At 39.6% G+C, this 22,604-nt stretch overlaps 1 protein-coding gene across 1 annotated transcript in view; it reads right to left on the reverse strand.

Annotated features, from left to right (window-relative positions):
• oxct1a (3-oxoacid CoA transferase 1a) overlaps nt 1-22,604 on the reverse strand; it is a 43,363-nt gene that overhangs the window by 16,694 nt on the left and 4,065 nt on the right. Inside the window, exons 4-13 of the mRNA XM_070833174.1 lie at nt 20,036-20,171; nt 19,698-19,847; nt 19,245-19,351; nt 18,308-18,368; nt 7,467-7,574; nt 7,096-7,210; nt 6,418-6,512; nt 5,723-5,771; nt 4,553-4,625; nt 3,242-3,317 (exon numbers count right to left, since the gene is read on the reverse strand). Coding sequence (XP_070689275.1) covers nt 3,242-3,317; nt 4,553-4,625; nt 5,723-5,771; nt 6,418-6,512; nt 7,096-7,210; nt 7,467-7,574; nt 18,308-18,368; nt 19,245-19,351; nt 19,698-19,847; nt 20,036-20,171 — 970 coding nt within the window. The remainder of the gene's footprint in view (nt 1-3,241; nt 3,318-4,552; nt 4,626-5,722; nt 5,772-6,417; nt 6,513-7,095; nt 7,211-7,466; nt 7,575-18,307; nt 18,369-19,244; nt 19,352-19,697; nt 19,848-20,035; nt 20,172-22,604) is intronic.

Raw genomic sequence — 22,604 nt, forward strand, 5'->3', positions numbered from 1 at the left:
AGGGGTTGCTTGCATTTTTTTGTGTTGCCATGACAACATAATACAGTTTCCTCACTTGTGTGCAAGTGTTCACTTTCCAGTGAGCAGCAGAAACACAGCAGAAAACAACCCCCCTTCACAATCCAAGAGTTCCCACTTACCAACTGGCTTCCTTTCTCTCCCCCACAAATTCTCTGTCAATCTACGCTGTTTGATAGAAATGGCTCTCTATTTAATAACATAGCGACGGACTGCCAGAAGCCTTCGTTACCCAGACAACTAATGACAGGAATCAGAGGGAGAGACGGGACTGACACGAAGACAATGGACACTGCATTCAAAGTAACTGAAAAGCATAACCGTTTACAGTGCATTGCTGGTGAATACATTTACAATCCATCACTAGAAATTACAATCAACATTTCATCATCATGAGCCATAATTTCTGACCTGCAGAAAGAAGTTTCTTTTGGGTATAGTATTACGCCCAATAGCGCTGGAAATACAAGGTTTACGGGAGCACAAACCCAGTCACATACATGTGAGAACAAAACCTAAACAATTACAAATGTATCAAACAGAAACAGAAACTGAGAGGCTTTTGCTTCTTCAAATACCTAAAATGGCATCATTCACTGATGATAAGCTGGCAACCATGTCCAAAATCTGCAAAATTTGTTCTTGATACAGCAGGAAAGTAAGTGAAAAAAAAAATGACTATGGTCTTAAACAGCGCCTTCATTAAAGCTGCCATCAGGCCTTATCACGAGCACTTCAGCTCGTAACTGCATTTTAATAGTCAGTGGCTCGAGCTATTGCAGCACTTAAGCTGCAGTTATACTGAGCCTCCAGGGGTTTGGAATATATGTCTGACCAAGTGCTTGTTTTCTCTGTTTAAACTCAGCCATTATCAAACTAAATTCTGTTGTGTAAAACATATAGCTGTATTTGACTAGATACTTATCTTATCTTATATGTTCAGTGTTCCTCCATTCACATTATCTGTTTATTCCCCTCAGATTTGAAGTGAAAACTAAAAATAGCACTGCTCAGGAAGCCAAAATCCAATTCAATAAAAGTCAAATACAGTTCTCATTTTGAAAGGTGTCTGTGTCTGGCTGTTAAAATCTGTGTCCAGATATACTGTACGTGACAGAGTTGTATCTGTCTGCTGTGAACTGCTGGGTGCAAGACCCCCACGTGTAGGACATGCTGATAAAGCTTCAGCTGCTAAATGATAAAATAGCACACCAAATCCAAAATGTCATCAGCCTTTATTCTATTACCCCTTTCTCTCTATCTATTGTTTTTCCAGATGTTTCAGGCTGAGTGGAAATGTAAAAGCATTTCAAAGCCCTCAAGTGGAAAATGTTCATCTGCATTTCGCATATTAAAAGCGTTCAAAATCAACATAATCATGCTGAGAGAACTGCATCCCCAACTCCTACGTAAAGCATTTCTAATTTCACGCCATGTACCCATCTTTAGATAGTGAATAATTTTCATTATCACAGAAGGTGGGAAATGTTATTCTCTTCATCCATCCTCTCAAAAGAGGGGACACTGAGGATTGAAGCGTAGGTGAGGATGGAGGTATGTGTGCTGGTGCGGTTGCATTATTTTGCTCTTCAAACTGTCCAATGCCAGAATGGCCAAGCAAGATAAATTCCCTGCCTCTGAATAACAGCTCCACTGCAGGCCTTCGATAACTGCATAACTTGCTTAATCAAGCACCAGTTAATTAGCAATTACCCTTGGACAAACAAGTACAACCGGAGAGGTAAAGGGAAAATAAATTATGTTTCAAAATTTAGACATCACCATCAACAGTATTGCTGTGCACACTTCACATTGTGGCTTTAGGATTATTACAGGATTATTAGGATTATTACATATACTGCCTATTGTGTTTAATTATGAATGTTTTACTCTCAAGGTCTCTAAGTAAACATCTTCAACACTCTTTGTATGTACCCACTTAGCTACAAAGCGATGCACTGGCTGAAACAACCTTGCACGTGCACTTCAGCCAAGCAGAAAACAGCTGTGTGCCATCTGAGGATGAACCCTCCCTTAGTGTGAATTGGATTTTAATGGGTTCTAGACCTTAGTAATCACTGAGGAGGACTGTCGTCTTAAGACCAACTGACCTGATGAAACATCTAGCAAAAACCTACCTATTATATCGCAGTGCTCAAACAACCCCTACCCCCTGAGAAGCACAACCCAGTGCTCTTGAATAACAATCCAACCAAGACAGGAGAAGACAGCTGTCAACTTCAGAATCAGTTCAACATATGAACTCAGCCATCAAAAAACACACAAATAAAATGCATATTTTCGCAATGTTCCCCTCTCTGCTGTTTTCTTTATAGTAGAATGTGTCACATGTGAGGCCTCCATGCAGAAAAGAAGCAAGAAATTACAATTAAGTCTAAACCGTATAATAATATACCAGAAGAAATGACAACAAATATTTCTTCCCCACAGTAACCAATCGTGTATTCGGGGCAGAGCTTAAACAATTAACCAATTAGTTGAAGCTAATTGATTAACCTGCAACTATTTTGATAAATGATGAATTTTCAGCCAACAATACCACACATGATGATGATGATTTGCTGCTTTACTTTGTCTTATACGATAGCAAGCTAAATTATTTTTGGACAAATGGTCAGACAGAACACGCCATCTGAACATGTCACTTCTGTCAGATTTTGAACTATTTTATATTACATACAAAATAACAAAGAAAAGAATGTGCGGATTAAGCAGTAATGAAGATTATTGTTTGCTGCATTGTGCGGATTAAGCAGTAATGAAGATTATTGTTTGCTGCATTACTTATTCAGAGACTACCTCAACAGTTTTTGTTGCTGATTTCACAGCTTCATGTCAAGTGCATTAACTGACAGTCAACATGTTTTAACTTATATTAAAGCAGAGAAAATATCAAGTGCTATACATTACTGGAAAAGGGAGAGTGTCTGACCTGTAACAGGACTGAATAGAAAAATACACAGCTACAAGGACACAACATGTCCTTAAAACAACATGTATACCAGTAAAATATCATGCACTCCAACAGAAGAGTACCGCAAGCTTTATAGCAACAGAAAATTAAAACCTCTGTGATACAAACTAAAATAAATCCTTTGGATTTTGCCTATTGTGCTGATGTTGTTGTGTTGACTCAGACAGAGCAGAAAGCATGAATTTGAAAAAAAGGGTGATGGATGTGTGCCATCAAAACCAAGCTTACTGGGATCATCCAGTTGGCTAGGTCTCCATGTTTTGACACCTGCATGGCTCCCAGCATTGTCAGGTTGATGTGACCCCTGAAGAGAATGACACAACAGAAGAAGACAGCTGTCAACTTCAGGATCAGTTCAACATATGAACTCACAAGTCCAGCCATAAAAAAAAACAGAGATATTTGACAAAGACACACATCTTCACCATGTTTCCATGTCTGCTGTTTTCTTGATAGTAGAATGTGTCACATGTGAAAGGCTAGTGACAATGTTTTTTGATGCCTTTTCAAACTACAGTATCATTTTACAATAGCTGTTTTTCTCAAATACCATTTGTATTTTGCATATGTACTCTCTGGTTGGGGTAAAGGTCTTATCTACTCCAGCTGCCACATTAAATGCCTGTTACACACAAGTGAAATTCTATTAACTAGTTTATTTGTGATCCTTTGTCCTCAGAGAGCAGGTTCTTCTCCTGTTTCTCCTAAATAGTGAGTCCAAAGTCAGGTATTAAACAGTACCTCAAGAATAGGTAGGACCATTGTTAGGATGCGTGTAGAGGCATAGATCTATAGCACTGGAGCCTACACTAAAATAAACAAATACCTTAATTCCTTATTGTTTTTCCATTACCCATGGCAACGCATAGCAGGTGTGAGGCCACACACCAACACAAAGACTGTGAAGTTGTAAAGCTTTGTGATAAAGCAGTAAAAGTCTTATTGTAATCCCAGTACAAGAAGTAACTTGTGTGGTATATGAAGCAATGTTGTTGTTGTGTTATTCTTTTTCAGCTACTCTGGACTAACTGTGTTCGCACAACAGCAGACACGCAGTCGGCTTGGTTTGACTTAGTCCCCACCAGTGTGACTGGACAGCGCTATTTATGAGCACTATTGGATTTCCACTGGGTGGACAAACAGACCTGAAGCTGCAGGGAGTGCGGGTGGGCAATCTCAGACAGCTGGCAAATCAATAAGAACCAGGGACCTTGAGAATATTGGCAAGGCTGCTGTCTAGTTGTGCTGGTGACATATTTGTTAATATCCAGTGTTACAAATCAGGGCTATGTCCTGTGGTAAGTTCCAACTTAGTTAGAGCTGGCTTATGGTGCAGGTAAAAAACTATTAAGGGAAAACACATTGAGAAAATTATATTTGAAAAGATAATGTGGTTTTGTTTTTGTTGTTTTCAAGACAATTTTATTATGAAAATCATTTTTTGCTATTAACATGTCTACGAGTAAATCCAGAAATGTCAGGCATATATAACATTCAATCAGCAAATAAGTTTTCAGAGCTTATGTGTCATGGCCTTACCCTCGGATCATGGCGAATGACTCATCACTGGAGAAATAGGCAGCCCCAGGGAGCACAGTGACAGTCTCCTTCCCTGCGGGACAGAGTGTCGACATGTTTGATGAATTTTTTGGGCAAAATGAACTAGTAGGATTAATTTATCATGAAATGTTAACAACACACTTATCTGAGAGCAACACATTTTACAGACATCATAAAGGAGGTAAATGAAATGATAAAGACATAAAAACAAAAAATAAGGGTAACCCCAAATAGTTGACTATTTGACGATTCGAAGAAGAAGTCTGATTTGACGCCAATCTCACGGTCGAACTGCTGCAGGGGCATGAAAATGTGGCCATGAAACAAAGGATTGTTTTATTTGGGCTATAAAGTGGTGCTGACTGTCTACATTTACATAGAGATGTATGAGAGGTTAACACTGCTGGTCTCTGAATATCCATGTCTGTACCAGATGACATCCCCTCTTCCACAATATCAACATGAAAAGTAATGCAGAGAGATTACTCTACCACATGCCCACAAGTTTACTATCTTACATAATTTGGATCATAGGAATCAGAGTGTCTCTGCTGAAAAAACACTGTGCCTCCGAAGTGCTCCCAGCTGTGCACTTTCAGAGGAATTGCTGGAGTTTTTTTTTTTGGTGGACTCAGGCGACGTGTTCAGTCTGTTTGTCCATCTCCGCTCACTTCAGCATTATGGACAACACCTCGGCCTGCAACTGCACACACTTCAGGCACCCCTGACCTTCTTTCAGTCATTTTTCTTTTTTTTAAAATCAGATGTAAAATGATTCTAAAAACATGAGCTGTGTGGGAGCATTTTAACAGGGTGTTTTGGCTCTATTGTCTTATGCTGAAAAAAGAATGAAATGTCGCAAATGAGAATATGGATCAGTGAGCAAAAAAAGAAAAAAAAAAAAATGGTTTGACAATCAGTCCATGATGGGCAAGACTTGACGAATCAGATTTGACTGGAAATCAGGCAAATAATGCAAATATAAAAGCATATATATATCATAGCATTTCCATATATAAAGCAAATATATGGAAATAAATGAATGGATGAATGTTGAAAAGCTTACTTTCATCTGTAATTCAATTAGACAAATGTTTCCACAGCCTTTAATTTTTTACATGAATGTATCATTGGCAAGGTAACCCTTACCAGCATTAATCAGGTCTGCATCGACTGCATCCTCTGTGGGGTACGGACCCTATGGGGAGAGAAATGAAAATAGAAGATTGTACACACATGCACTCACACATGTCGCTTAGCCGGACCAGCCATGATCTTGCAAGGGCGAGACAGACACAATCACATTTTTCTGATTTGATGAGACATTGATTTTCTCTGTGTTCAACAAAGGGAGCAATCCTTTTCGACCGAGAGGAGAGGAGAGAGGAGAGGAGAGGAGAGGAGAGAGCAGCACCTCAAACCTTAAAACTGGCACTTCTAATTAATAGAAACTTTGACAAATAAGGCATTAGCATAGGCGCCTACATTCTCCTGTCAACACAACTGATTGTGAAGTCCTTCCATAACTGCAGCAGCAGCCTTTGTTGAAGGCTCAGCCATCCAATAATAATTGTGAGAGAGAAAAATGGAAGAGAAATTGTCATACTGCCACAGTTTGTTACATAACAAACCCTGCACATTTCGAACGAGGACCTCAACTAGGAATGATACTGCTCAAATTATTGGCTATTCATCTTCCTGAATGCTCAGAGCACAGTTCGGTTTTAAAACACTGACTGTTGCTTAAAGCGACCGTCTGAAAATATGCTGCTCATTAGCTTGTTTAGTTGAGATTCAAAGCACTGAAACCTGAGGGGGAGGAACGGTCTCTGTGGGCATCTTACCAGTCCCAAAATTCCATTTTCACTTTGGAGGTGTACAGTGATGTCGGATTTTATAAAATTGCTGGCCAGCATGGGGATACCAATACCAAGGTTCGCTGATTGGTTCTTGTTAAAGACGGTAACTACTGCATTTGTAATCACACAATGGAAATCAAGCATTTAGATGAAAAGAATCATGTATAGTATTATGCTGAAAGCTGCTTTAACAGCCTCCTTTTCAAGGACCTTGAGCATTATGGTGGCCTCATCTTACCTGGCATGTTGTGTGGAGAATTCACACATATCCACAGATATTTTAAAATCCTAACATTTCCAAGATACCAAAATGTGTCATGCTGAATTATACATGAGTCCAAAAATCACTGAGTGGGTTAATCAAAGATCAGCCACTCAAAAACGAAGACTGCTTTCAAGAGGAAGGAGGAATGCTATCACAATAACATGTAAATGTGAAATTCTGAAAAAGAGGATGTGCATAATTTGCCAGTGCAATCAACTGGTGCAAAGGCTACACTTATTCTCATTAACTGTGCTGACATGAAAGGAAGCCAGGGCACAACTATCTTTTTTCTGTGACTGTTGGCCAACACCTGGTTTGGTTTTGGTTGTGGTAATTAAAGGGAGGAACCGAGAGCGCATGTAATGTGCTCACAGCTTGTATTCTTTTAAAAAGGATACCATACATCCCATTTTCAAACTCCAGAGCGGCCCGGCGAATGATCCTTTCCCGGACAATATCGGAGTCCTTCTTCGGTTTGGGCTTTCCTTCTTGGCTTTTCTTCACTGTGCGTTTCTGGAAGCACACAGAAATATATGAGCAACAGATAGATAGCATCTTGAAAGGCTATTTCTAGAGTACACAGTCACATATGGGTAAGAGCTAGTATGTGTGTTTCTGATGGAAATGATGGGACGTGGGTTTAACTCTACACTTATTATAGGATTTTTTACTAACCAATTGCTGAATGGAACATGATTTTCAATACAGTGACTCTCATTTAATGATATAATTGTAATTTTCTCCAATTTATGAAGGCCTTGTTTTGTACCTCAATCCTTTTTTCGAAGCTGGCTCCCTTGACAACCCTGTGGACGTAGATGCTGGGTATGTGGATGTCCTCTTCAGCAAAGGTCCCAACATCCACCAACTCTTCCACCTACACAGAGACACAGAGTGATAAGCTCTGCCTTCACCTGTAAAATGTCTCACGACCCTTGTGATTGGAATTCAGATAAGGAAACCATGAACTGATGGAACTGCACTACCAGGAAATAACCTCTGCCAACCCAGCTATCAAATTTAACAGATTACCTGATAAAGACTCACAGATTCCTTGATATTCTGCAGGCTAATCTCAAGAAAATATCCTAATTGTGAGGTTACTGGATAATTTTTACCAGGCCACTCCTGATAATAAAAAAAAAAAAGGAACAGAAATGCTCAAATATTATTTTTTATCTGAAATACAGCAGTCTTTTTAAATTTGTTTGATTAAATCATACTTTGAGCTACTAACAACAGTGAGGGTGACGCACGAGCAAACATTTGTTCTCCAAATATGATCTCACAGGTTTAAAAATTCTGCTACTGTAATGTCTTTCACAGAGGAGCGAGGGTAAATATTTGTGGGGGAAGGTGTTGCATTTATTCTTTTAGCAACTCCGCTGAGTCCAGTGAAAGCCGCCTGCGTTCTCAGACCCAGCATGGCTGACTGAAAACACAAGAGGATCATCAGACACACCGAGCCGAGGGGAACGTGGCTTGATCCCAGGATAAAAGGCGATGGAGAGTAAGGGAGCATGGAGGAGATTGTTTAGGTGTTGGGAGGACTTTGATCGAACTAAAGACAAAAGGTCAAAAGAAACGTGTAGTTTTTACTACTCTATGTGGAAAATAATGTTTAGCCACCTATGTTTAAGTCTATTACACATGCCTCAGGACTTTCTACCAAGGTTTGCATGTTAGCCCACTTTACTCCTAGGATCTCAGTGCTGTATCATTGGCCACGTATGTTGTCTAAATATACCCTTGTTACACTTACATTACCCTCACGCTATATGTGTCTCTGATGCCTGCCAAACAATATATCCCTGACTCTGAGACAGGTGCATTACCTTTAGTGTCCAGCAGTAGAAGAAGAGCATAGATAAAGGGCTATTTCTATCACGACACAGATGGAAATGGCTATTGATTTAAGCAGAGCTGGGTCAAGATGACTTGGATAAAAATCCCAGAGCAAATGCACCTGTTTCCTTTTTCTTAGGTAACATAAGGAACAGCAATAAACTGAGCCTTCAGCCTTCACTTATACAGGTGTTCAGGGACAGCTGCACAGCATGTGTGGGCTGCTCTAAATCTTGCTGCCCATTTTAGCTTGCTCCACCTTCTAAAATTTCACAAGTCATGTTCATATATATACACAACGGGCTATATTATTAAGCAGTGGTCCCTGAGATTTTAAATCAAAAATCAAACTAAGCAGAGAAATCTGATTTTCCTTAATCAAACAGAAAAAACTCTGTGAAGGAGGAGGTGCAATTTCTTTTCTGCTGAAGATTCTTCAAGGGGGGAAGCACTTGAAATGATAAAGGAAATAAGGACCAAGCACAAGAGTTATCATCACATCTCTGGGGACCAAAAGGGGTCTTCACCATGATAACACAATTCTCGCCCTCCCTTCTGCACTTCTCTGCTTCACTCCTGTGTGGCTCAGAGTGTAACCTATTTATTCCATTTACATGAGGGGCAAGCAGCCATTCAGTGCAAATTAAATTGAATCTCTCTTTATCTACACTTCCTCCCTCAGCACTCAGTGCTGACTGAGAGGAGTCAATGGCTAAGAGTGGATCCCATCTTAGCGTTGTCATGGATACGCAGGCTTTGGTCTGTGGTGAGCAAGGGCCACTCAGGACTGTAAAGTGATTTTAGACTCTTTTTTTCTGGTTCTCTGGGTCCGGTTGTGGTAAAGCTCTGATTTACAGTGAAAACGAGGCCATGCAAAATGAGACTGGCAGCACCAGGGAATTGATACAGCGGTCCCACACATCCACCCACGTCTTTCTCTGGGGGCTCGATCTGTCTTTTGTGAGAATGATGATTTCCATAGACATCTTCATCAAGCACGACTGAGCTCGTGACATTATAGAACAGTAACTGTGATAAAATAGGGAACACTGCGGGGCAAGGAGAGCACTATACATATTTGGTAGCATGAATTTCAAGATGTCAGATGAATTACTTTAATTAACAACATCAATCCTTAATTTTGTCTTTTTGCTCAAAAAGCACCAAATAGTGTGCCCCTCAAAAACTAACAACAGCAAAAATGCACCTCAGATATATGTATGTTTGTTGGGGTCTCACACACGTGTGTAAAAAAAAAAACATGTATTCAGCTCAGTTTTCAATTAGCCTTCCAAAGCCAAGTCACAGCACAATAACAAGCTCATGCAATTTAAATGTGCTGTGTATGTACATAAAAAAGCCTCTGTTCCTTTCATCTAGGTGATGTGTCCTGGCTGCACCGGTGCCCAGATGCAGTTCAGACAGGAGCTTCAACGGATAAAGCATTAAAATAAAATAATAGAAAGACACAAGAATAACACGTAGACACACACACACACACACGCAAATGAGCAGGTGTTGAGTGTGGAGCAAGCAAACAGGCACAGGCAAAGACACACACATTGATATTCTCATATCTGTAGAACCATTTTCACATCAATGAGAGCTGAGCAAGGCATGAAGTGAGCTGGCAGGAGGACAGAGGTAATCAAAGCACCCTCTAGGGACACAGCAAGCGTTTTTTCGAGTGTTTGTGCTTTTTTAGTCTGAGCTTTGTCAAATCTTGTTAATCTCAAACTGATGGGATGAATGTGACCGGATTCCTAGAATAAACCACCAACAGTGGTGTTGCATACAGTGTTTCCTCTTTGGGTATTAAACAATGCTGGGAATATGCCAAGCTTTTGACTAATGTTTGTTCAACCAAAATAAAAACAAACTGTGCCACATTTACAGTGCGACCACATTTGGAGCTAAAACCAATTATGATTGGTAAATGAAAAACACCAACATACTTTTCATGCAGGAATTCAGGTACAAAGAGAACCTTTCAGTGCCAAGCAGACTCTCTGACTAATGGTGTTCATTTGAGCGGATGCATTCAGATCACCAAATCTGTAACAGACAGCATATGTGTTTTATGTATTCATAGTATATGCACATTATACTATAAGTCTGTCCGTTCTGAGAAAATGGCTCCTAGAGGCTCCAATATTCATTACAGCCATTATTATAAAGGCAACAGACTGAATGAACAGAGAGCATTGTTAAGTTTACACTTTAAGAGCCTTCCCTGTGAAATTTGTCCTGAGGGTGGTGCCAAAGGAGAGTCTAGATTTTGGAGTCAACAAAAAGCATGAAAAGTGTCCTCTGATGACCATTGCATGGCAGATTTAATGAAAATTAGGTCATCTGTGATCATTTTGTGCACAAACAATATCAACATCCAGTGCACAGGTTTACAAAGTATTACTGAGCAAATTATTTCTCAATGGAGAAAGGACCATGTCCTTCTGGGACCATATAAGCTTATCCAGTTTGTATGCAAATAGATATCTGACAGTGCAGCAGTATGAAGGTACGGTCTGGGTGTCACTCAGATCATAAGGAATCATATGCTTGGAACTGTAATATCTACATCAAATTTGATGTCAATCTGTTAAGTGGTTGTTTGGCTATGCTATTTTGGATCAAAGTGGATCTGGATTTGAGCAGACTAACATATCCACCCTTAGGCTCAGCCTAAAATGGAGTCTAAACATGAAAGAAACTTTCATTTAACTGACAAAAATGACCTTAATACAACTTCATTATTTCTGTCTATTGGTATGGTATTGTCAATTAATGTTTCAATTTTAAATCAAATTAATATAAAGACCTTGTCAAACTGAAATATTCCAGAATAAGCAGCTTCACTAGCTAATAATTTAATTGCAGAGCTACCTGAGTTTATAATCCGTCAGGTCTGTGCACTGTGTGCGCACTGAGATGCGACACTCGGGAGAAAGAGATGGTGTGGCTACAGGCGACAGAGGATGAGGATGACAGCAACACCACACTCTCATTACCCTGTGTATTTATAGCCTCTCCATCTTCCTCCCAGTGTGTGCGCGTGTGTGTTTGTGTATGTGGGCACTTGGCCATTCTCTGCCACCACTTTCGGGGCTCAGCTCCGGCTTTATCCTCTAACCCAGAATACTGACAACACAAGCAATCTGTTTCCTCTCAGTGGAAGCTTGCCTCGCCTATGACAGTCTTTATGGTATCCAGAAAATGAGAGACGGCCAGCCAAAGCAAACCCTGACAACATTAGAGGAAATAAAAATACATTTTTTCAAAACTACACATGGACAACTTCACTCCTGGCTCAATGTTTGCATTTCAAAGAACATGTAAGCCTTTGCACAAAGTGCTTCAGATTCAGGTGATAGGCAGTAATCAGGGAACTTTGAACTTATAGTCAGAGCGTAGAACATGCAAATTTGCCATTTCAAACATTCCGTTTGTACATATGTTCAGTGAATCTGTCATCCTTTCTCCTGGCTACCATCATCTCTTTTTATTTATATTCTCTGTCCCCTTTTCTATCTGTCTGTTAAACTACTTCTTCAGTGACCGACAGCTGACTTTTAAACCTCAGCACTACTGTCTGTCATTGGCTTTTGGCATTGCACGTGAACTTGAGTCTATGCCAAATCTGACACAATCTTACACTCCAATTCCAGCCTAAGTGATGTACTGTTCCATTTCAGATTAAACCTGTCCAAAATTGACCAAAACCTAATATTCAGGAAGAAGTATTTCAAATTAAAGCAATGATTTAGCAACATTTTTCTGCAATGCAGATGGACAAATTTTAATAGAAATACACCTACAAAGGTAAGCTGTAAGATGCACTTGTCATAAGATATTAATCAGCTTTTCAGTTACACTCAACATGAAACTGTATCTTTCAGTGTTTTAATTAATGCAGGAAAGGTCTGACCAGAGCAGCTGCAAGCCTACAGACTACATTCAGCCAAATGCTTTAATCAGAGGCCAATAAGAATTTTATGTTTATTATGTGCACAAATTTACACACTGCTGCCTAAACAGATGACCTTGATTTATTTTCAGAGAACTGGTCTGGTCTCATAACTCTCTGCTACCATTACTTTTGGCAGACAAACACTCCATTAGGAGCTGTTGACGATAAGTTAAATTAGCTATTAAATTGTAAGCAGAAATGTGACACATTAGAAATATTTAACAATCAAATCTTATTGGTTGGCTTATTAGATATGACCTCATTCATGGACTCGTTTGTTGGTCATGTGCTTACGTGGCTACAACAAATGAATTTCATTGTCCTCCATCATTATCAAGGCTGCCATGAAATGATGTGTAGTCTCACATCTGAAGATATTATTTGATAAGTGGATGTGCATGTACAATATTAATGGTATCACTATCACTGTGATGCATTTCCTTCTCATACACACATAAAACAAGCATACACACTTTTGGGGAGGGGAAAAGATGTCAAAGGCTCTTATACCCATTTGTCTATTAATATTACAACATGTGGTTGGAGACTCGCCAGCCCCGCAATTACCACCATTTGTTCTAGAGAGGCTTCAGCTCAAAGCAAAACAAGTGAAACTCTACTGAGGACAATGTTAAGTTTGTTGGGTTACTGTCAAAAATGAGTACACAGTAGTGTGCAGTGCCTTTTAAGAGTCATTGTTTAGAAAAGTGCCATTACTATAAAGTACAATTAAGACGTTTAATCAATTTGCAAACAGCCTTCTACACACATGAATCCTGTTAAACTAAAGCTACAGCTCGATTAAGTGACGATGTGCTGATGATCCAATGAAGGACATTAATTGCACACAAAAGCTAATTCATGAACCTCTTCAGGCAGGAAATGGTGGGGGTAGGGGTTAGTGTTTTGGTGAATTATTTGCCAACAGTAGCTTGATTAATGAAGTTAGTTAAAGGCAAAAGTCAAGACTAAGGCAAGAAAACTCTACAAGGCACAGTAAGTGCTGTGAAATAGCATGCCAAATGTGGGCTGTGATTAATGATTAAACTGCAGCAGCGAGCAAACTAGGAATTATGCAGCAGCTTAACAGGTCTATGATCTTACCATCATACAACCATCATTCCATGACCAAAAACTACAGTAAAAATAATAAAACATTCTCTACACCTAGTTGCAGATTGCCTGTTTTCTGTTCCATGTTTTTCCTCAACACAAATATACAGTAGAAGGTTGAGGCTGAAACCCCAGAGGACAGAGGTCATTTCTATCCATTTATGTCTCTAGAACAGTCACAACAACAACAAAATGCAGTTACAATACACGGAATACATTCCTTCAGTTCATGCACACGTGACTGGCTGGTTGTGCTTGCACGCCAACACCCACACCGCTGCACTGCATTGCCACCACAACAGAATACAGTTGAGTCATTTACTGTGACTGATTGGCCAACAACAGCAGAAACCACTGCTTTGATTCAGTCTCTGGTGCTTTGTATACCAAAATGCACGGGGGCCTTTCACTGTACCTGCGATAAGGGAATAACTTGGACCAGATGGATACCGTGGAACATTCAACAATTGAATAGCAGGGTTTGGTTGCCTAGCAACCATGGTAGGAGCTGGCAATGACCTGGTACTTCTCAAAGTGCTTTTGTATTATCTTGTTTTCTGACACCCTTCATGCCTTTTGTACTTTTAAATCCAGTGCAAAAAGAAAAACAGTGGATGTATGTATCAGAATTAGGACTACGATAATACGCCAGTGGGCACTGACCTGACGATATGAGGCAGTAGTGATGCCTATCATTAAAGTTTCATCCGCTCATAATGGCACATGTATAAGAAGGACTTTCCATGATGGAATGTATGATAGAAAATAACAGAAAGGCAATCCATATATCTTCAACACAGAAAATGTGAAGTCTCCTGTGTGAGAGTGAGCCAGCTGGTGACAATTGTACGGTTATTGATTAACTAGCGGGAGATCATTTGAATTCACTTCCCAGGATTGTCATTAATGTTCTCCAAAAGTGGAGTCAAAAGGTTACATATCTACATGTCTGTTAGCCCCTTAGGGCTTTAACACATTGAACATATATTAACTAAGTCAGTTGCTCTGATTCAAGTTAAAAAGGACACTCTGACAATCAATGATTGGGGTATGTAAATATTTAAACTTAATATGCCTTTTAAAGAGTAAAGCTACGATATTCTGGCACACATGTTGAGTGCAAGTGAAGAACTTGCAGATTTACAACAAAAAAAACTGTCAGCTCATACAGCAAATTAAGAGTTCAAGTACAGGTATTAACAACCATTACAGAGGAGTGGGTAGGCTAAAAAAATATCCAAGAGGCTAATAGCTGCCAGTTTTTGCAATGTGTCAAGGGGAAGCTCACAAGTATGGAACTCACTTTGACATACTTCAATGTGGTGATTTTCTATTAGTTGATAACTACAGTGATGAGAATCATACTTATAAGGAGATTTGAATTTGAGTAGAGGACTTAATTTCACACTAACTCTTAAAAATATAATAAATCAATCTAGTTGTTTTTGCCCAGTTATAACTGCTATCCAACTTGCTGCCATTTGACTGAAAATGAGAAGTGCATCATCAACCCAACTTTCCCCAGCCTTGCCAGTCTCCTGTCACAATAACCTTTTTCGCCCTTTGATGACAATTAATTGCACAGCCCCAGAGCAGCCTCAGCCAACCTGGCTGTGTATAGGCTTCAGAGAAAGATATCTGGTCCAGCAGACAAGCAGCATACTGTGAAACATGATTGTCAGAGAGCTTGCAGCGCACTGGCCTGAGCTGCCAAGCTGAGCTACAAGTTAAATGAATAGCTTCAAAAACACCTGACCCTGTCTGTTGGTTTGTTTCCCAGCCTTAACCAGTGCAGAAAGACCGCAGGGTCAATATTGACAGCACATCACCAGATTTATGACTCATCGTGCACTGAATCCTAAAGATAAAATAATTTTCAGTGAGAAGGTAATTGCTTCGGTATCAGAGATAAAAGGATCTTAATGGGTTTTGCTATACAGGCCTATCAGTTTATTGTCATCAATAAGTAGGCTTGTCATAGATAATGTTTATATGTTACCTGCACTGCCATAAAATAGGCACCATAAAAAATGGTGGATACAATCTGACAAATTGCCTGACTGGCTGATAAGACAGCTTTAATGGGAACCCAAGCACTTAGACACACACCAAATGAACGTCAATCCAAATACACACTGCATATACTATTTAATTTTACATTCGATGTTTTTTTATATTCATTATACCTCAGTATAGAAGTTTAAGAGAAAAGGATTCGCTCCTCAGTTTTCGCTGTATTAATTTCAAAATGCAGAATGTGAGGAAGACAGTTTTGAAATGTACTGAATGCCAATTCAACATTTGTCTGACTGCAGCAGTATTTACAATGCCTGCTGAATAGAGACACTTAGTTGACATGTTGATGACAAGTGTCTGAAAGGACTATTTGTTTTCAGAACAGTGAGTTCTGAAAAGGAGTGAAATGTCAAATCTTCAAAGGCTCGGCTGAAACTGACACGGTTTGACACAGTCTGGTTTTGGTGCTGGCAGGGAACATAGAATCCATTTAATAAATTTAAAATGGATTTATTTAGATCCAATGGAAATGCAGAGCTTTCCTTTTCCCAAAATAAGAGGATTTGTGTCACCTTCTGGAATGAGGTTAATTGATTGAAATGTGACATTAATTGTTTTCATAAATAGGCAATTTATAATAACGTTTCTTTAGGCTACACACTTATGTCTCCGCTCCATTATAAGCTCATATATAGTGTGTTCTGGTTTGAAAAATGAAGGCAAGTAATTATTTCTGAATTGATGAGAGTTTGCAGAGACTGTTTGTGTTCATAAGTTTTCTCAGACCTTGTTAACTGAAGTATAACAGGTGCATCCTGGAAGCTTGTGATATTGTGGAATCTAAATCTCGCTTTCAACTTGAAATGCCATTCCTTCTCTCTCTCTCTCTCTCTCTCTCTCTCTCTCTCTCTCTGTCTCGTTCCCATCATTCCTGCCTCTCTTCACTGTATGCAAGGAGAAATGCCACAAAAACAATCTTAGAAATACACCTGGGCATTGAAAAAAAAACGTCTGTTCCGCAGTCCAAATTCAGCCTGAGTCTCCTGTTAAACAATTGTTTCATCCTCTCCACTCACTATAAACACCCTGAGCAGATGATTCTGGGTGCACAAAGGTTGAAGCAGACAGTTCAATATATAATCCAACCAATTATGCTTGCATCTCATAAAGTTGCTCTCAAAGCAAAGCTGCATTGTCATTCATGTCACTACCGTCTACATCACAACTCCAGTGGATGTCACACAAACACATCTCTTGGAGGCATCACTGCCGTCTCATTATCCCTGTAGAAGAAAATTGGGCAATTTCTACTATACCATAGCAATGGTTCTCAATAATTCACCGTTATGAATCTTTGGCATCATAGATGTTGTCACCACACTTGAACTGAATTGGGCATGATGCAAAATAGTTGTATTTAGTCTGTGCACAATACTATTGTCCAAAAACCCATTAATACTTGTTGTATTTACCCCTTTGAACCAAATTTTAGAGATCAATCAACCGTAGCTCCAGACTGAGAAAATTTACTCTCCCAATTTTGGTCCCAGACATCTCTAATCAACAGCAGACTAAATCTCAGGTCCAGCGACCCTAGAATAATTGAAAATGTGCTTTGTGGAACCCTGTTAGATTTATGAGAGACCCTTTGCTGCCGATTTATTTCCAGAAAGCGCCTGTGTTTTATGGTTCTCTCGCACAGTTTTTCTCCCTGCTGCTATCTGAATCAAACTGTGTCTATATGGAGGGTGTGAAGCCGTTTGTGTGTTGGAGGGGTGGAGAGCGAGAGAGAGATGGAGGCGCGTGCACACACACGCACATACAGAGGAAAGAGACGAGCGATCATATTTCTACACTGTCAAATGCTAGACAGGTGGGTAACCAGACAGATAGAATGCAGCTAGGTATGACACAGTTAGCCCAGAGATAACGGGATATTCTCACTCCATTTCTGGCGATACAGATGGAGGTCGAGATCATAAAACTTTTAATCTACTCATAATGTCTGAGGACTTAGAGTTACATTCAGAGAAATATAAACTATTCCCAATTCAAGGTGATCGTTTCAGCCAACGACAGTGAAAACCTGGCCATACATCTGTAAGACACCTGATTCACATTTCTCCTTCTGACCTCGAGTGTAAAAAAGCCTCTATTTTTCCTGCCCTGTCCTTTGACAACTGTGTTTGTTGCTTTGCTGCCAATAGGATATATAGGGGACTGTACTTTTGTGAGGTCGAGTTCAAATGTCTAATGTTTTCTTGATGGTCAACATACAGCTCACCATAATTAAGATGCTCTTTACAACAGGTTATTTACATATTATAGGTGGTGACGATTTTAGTTGGGTGAAACACAAATCAACACTTTGGCTCATTACAGACCAGTTCCAGGAGTGGCTAGAATACGTGGAAATGTGTTCCAAAGTTTAGTTGTTATTGTATTGGGCGTGCTGTAGAATTTTATATTATTCATATTTTGCCTCGGGGGCCTATTTCAGCAGTGGGGGCCAGAGTGACAAAAAAATGAGAGTCTACATAATGCATGAAAACCTTTAAAAGGAAAGTCTGGATTCTAAGATGACTCCACTGATAGATATGTGTCAGTGGACATATTCCAGGCGGATATCAGCTTTACAAACAAATATTTGTGTTATTGAAAATGCACACCTCTACTATGGTGGTTTGGGCTGCCTTGCACATTGGTTGGTTGAAGTTCCTGGCTGTTTTCCTGCAAGAAAAGAAGAATATTAAAACAAACTGGGTGTAAGTAATAAGAAAGTATATCATCCAAAAGCAGAAATGAGCAAATAAACTCAGAAACTCTCAATGTAATATCCAGTATCTAAGATCCAGAGAAAGCAGATAGTTTACTGAAAGACACTGCTCTCTTGTGGAGAACCACTTTACGACATCTAGTAATTTCCATCATTCACATACACCAGAGTGGTACATATGACTTTACTGATTGTAGATGGGGGGTCTATACTTTATTCAAACTGTGTTACTACTGAGGATATCAATGAACAAGTCTGATTAGTGATTTATTATTCAGATGGGTTTTTTTTTTTTAATTTTGCACAGCAGCCATGTATATTGCTTAACTGAAACCAAGTTGGAAAAAGAGATGAGAGATGGTTCCATCCCGTGCTGTCTGAATAATTCAAAATACAGAAGCGGATGCAAATATTCTGTTCACAAACCCAGAATAAAAACAAAAGAAAAACATGGAGATGACACAGGCTGAAAATGTACAAATTAGAATCAGCTCATACAGTGCCTCCTTCAAAGACCTTATCAAAAGTAAGTCAAGGCTCAACTCAGTGAATGCTCACAGCCAAAGTGAAAAGAAAGACAATTCCAACCACCTCACTTAAACTACTGTTTCACTATGACACCAGCGGCACGTACTGTACTGATTGTTGTGCAAACACAACCAAGGTGATTAAGTCTAATGTGCTTTGTGGCAGGAAGAAGCTTGTTTCTTCACAACGTAAATACTGGCGTTGCCATAATACAACACGTCTGTGCTAATGATGTGCGATCAGTAGATATTCCTGTTTAGTGCAACATGATCAAAACTCGTTGCCTGCATTTCATCAGTTACCTGAAAACAATGTTTCCAGCCTTATCAGCTTTCCATGCCTTGATCAGTGCAAAGTCCCCAGTGATGGCCTTTTCCATGATGTACTCTCTGCCGTTGAACTCCTGCACCTGTTCATAATGACAACACGAGTGAGTGACACTGAATGCAGTCGAAGATGAACATAGCGACCTGTTTTAGGGCATCTTCAGACTTGGCCCAGATTCTTGAGTCCAGACTCAGCATCTAAATTGTTCTTCGGCTCAGTGGTGTGTAGCCTACTGTGCTACTGGGATGGCTCAGTGAGCAACTCATTGACTCACATGCACGCGGGGCCGTCTCAAAAAAAAAAGAACAGAGAGAGAGGCTTGGATAACAACTCACACCAAGGGACTGTGACCGTAGTCACCCAAGCGGAGCAAAGTTTGCAATGACTCCATATGGCCACAACTACAATTGGGGTGATAGTATTCTCACCTCTCTTTTCTCACTGGCAATTGCAATGCTGCCATCTTTGTTGTACTTAATAGGAGAACCTCCCTCTTGGATCAGTGTGCCATAGCCGGTGGCCGTGAAGAAGGCTGGAATGCCAGCACCCCCTGCCCTGATCCTCTCTGCAAGAGTGCCCTGTGAGGAAGAAGGTGACAGATTGAAAGAGGAAGAGGAAGTGTGACAGATAAATACAGTATGAAATCTATTCATTTGGATTTAATTTAACGTGTGAGGAGTGAATGTGTGTCTTCTTATGCGAGTATCATTTTTTAAATTTGTGTGAAAACATATGCATAAATCTTTCTCTGTGTTTTCTGACCAACCTGTGGCGTCAATTCCACTTCCAACTCCCCCGCCAGATACTGTCGCTCAAACTCAGCATTCTCTCCAACGTATGAAGAGATCATCCTCTTGATCTGCTTAGTCTGGAGCAGCAGGCCGAGGCCAAAATTATCCACTCTGAGGATAACACAGAACACAGTATTATGAACATTTAAAAAGGGACTTTGTAGTCTACAGTATACCGAACAAAAACCATTACAGAGAAGTGTGACTTTATACTCATTATTTACTTAGAAACACAAGCTTCACAAGTAAAAGTTTTTAAGAAAATTAGGAAAAGAATCACAGTAAGTCTGTTTTACACAGCTTTTACAAGTTTAATACAGTAGTTAAACATCCGAGTCTATATAATGTAGGTTCTGCTCTTCACTCATCGTCTCCTTCCAACTTGACAGAGCTTGAGCAGTTTTTCTAAGAAGAATGGGGACAAATTGTAGCATTCAGATATGCAGAGCTGATATATAGACTTAAGGCTGCAGAGGGTGCCTCTACTACAAACTGTCATAAAGGGCAAAAATATTTTTGCAATCAGTTATACTGTGTTTCATATTTGTATTCAATTTAGTACATTTATACAGTCTTTGACATGAAAGTATGTTTTATGTTGATCTGTGCCAAAAATCCTAATTATGTCCACTGTGATTCAATGCAGTTCCCTCCACTTCTTTAGTCTCATTTGCTCTTACTGTTGACCGTGAATGTCATGACTTTCTCACATTACCATAAATCCCTTGAGAGGTTATTTGAGGTTATAATTGGGCCAAACCAAGTGATATGGCTTCATTTTTAGTATAGTCCACCTGCAGGCTATCCACAGACCTAGTAAAAAAGCTCACAAGACCAAACACAGCTGCAGGGCCAGGAGCAAACCCCGAGACAGTCATCTGTGATATTTATCTCCTGGAAAAACTGTGTCACTGTGACAAACTCCAGACTGCGCTTTCATGAAGCTGTGATGCTCGTGTTGGTCGAAAGTCACTCAGACATCAAACCATCACGATTTGAGTGCAAGAGAAACTCATTCCTATGCGTACTGCGAGTACTCATTTCTAACTTTCTGTGACCAAATAAAGTTACTGTGTTACAAGGGTTGTTGAAATTGTTATAAAAAAAGCTAGGAGAAGAATGCCTTTGTGAAGCTGGTTAGTCATTAAGCTATAAAGGCATGGGAGTTTTCATAAAACTTTATAAAAATTATAAAACTGTTTAACAGGGTATTGTCTTAGGACAAGGTAAAACCTTATCAAACATACCTTATTTTATATTTTCTACTCCGCCTCATTACAAGTAACATTCCTCCTAAGAACACACTGTAATCAAATCAATTTCACTGTCCAACATAATAAAATAAAAAGACTGTTTCTCTCTATCGCTGCTCTCTCTCCACTCCTACTAATCAAAGTCAAGAGGAAAGCTAAGCTACACAAAAGAGTGGGTTCTCCTTCTTTTCTGTATCCCAAGAAGCTGCAAATCAGGAACTACTGCTTTGTCCTTAACTCTAACCTCAGGTCAGCTGACAAGATATCTAGGCCATGTGCACCCAGAATACCAAAAACAGATGACAGCGACAAGCATCCAGTCACACACACCACTAGAGTAATAACACCTCATAGGCAGTCTGTGTAAAAAGGGCTTGGCAAGTTTAATTAATGCAAACATTTTGTGATCATTCCTATAGCAGCTAATTAATGAATAAATATAAACCTGCAGAAGCTTCAGTTTGTCACAGCTCACTTATTTCTCATGTGCAGCCGAATCCCTATCATCTCATATTACAGAGCACAAAACGCCCACTCTGTATCAGTGTCCTATGAAGTAACATAGCAGTGTGTCGATTCACTCATCACATAGCGTTGAGACACCACAGACACAAGTTTCTCAGAATGCTACAAAATTCAAAAAGCTGAACTTCATCACTACCTGAGGGTACAATTAATGATTTCTGTATCAGGACAAAGTGGCACACCATATTTTAGGACATTACCATCCAAATGAAAGCAATTTGTTAAACCTCTCAGCTATGATTTGTGTAAATGACACTGCAACCAGGCAGCAATCTCAAAAACAAAGTTACGCTTGCCTCCGACAGCTACAAAAATAGGTCAGCAAATGTCTATTGAACAAATAGCATATACAACCTCCATAGATGAGTGGAATCACTTTTCCTTTATTCATGCCAACATTCAATCTTTCTTCTGTGCCAAAATAGCTTTTTATAATGACCCACGAGAGATGATTAAGGAAAGGACTGTGATATGCAAAACTTCTTCCATCACATTCTTATATTAACATCCATATTCCTTATTTGGCTTATTAGATAAGTGTCCTAAGGTTTAGATTACTGCAGACTGTGAATTTATTATTAATTTTTATGTCGAAATGCTGACAGCAGTAAAGAACGCCCTCTCCATTATCATGTCTACATTACCCCTCTTTTCTGAGATAATACAAGGGCTTTACATTACTTGTATGGCAAGTTTCATTGAAGAGGATTAACAATCCACTCAGGCATTCAACAAGAAGCAAGCAGAGGAAGGGGAGTTTTTGGCT

Source organism: Pempheris klunzingeri, chromosome 7, assembly GCF_042242105.1.
Source record: "Pempheris klunzingeri isolate RE-2024b chromosome 7, fPemKlu1.hap1, whole genome shotgun sequence".
Classification (NCBI taxonomy): Eukaryota; Metazoa; Chordata; class Actinopteri; order Acropomatiformes; family Pempheridae; genus Pempheris; species Pempheris klunzingeri.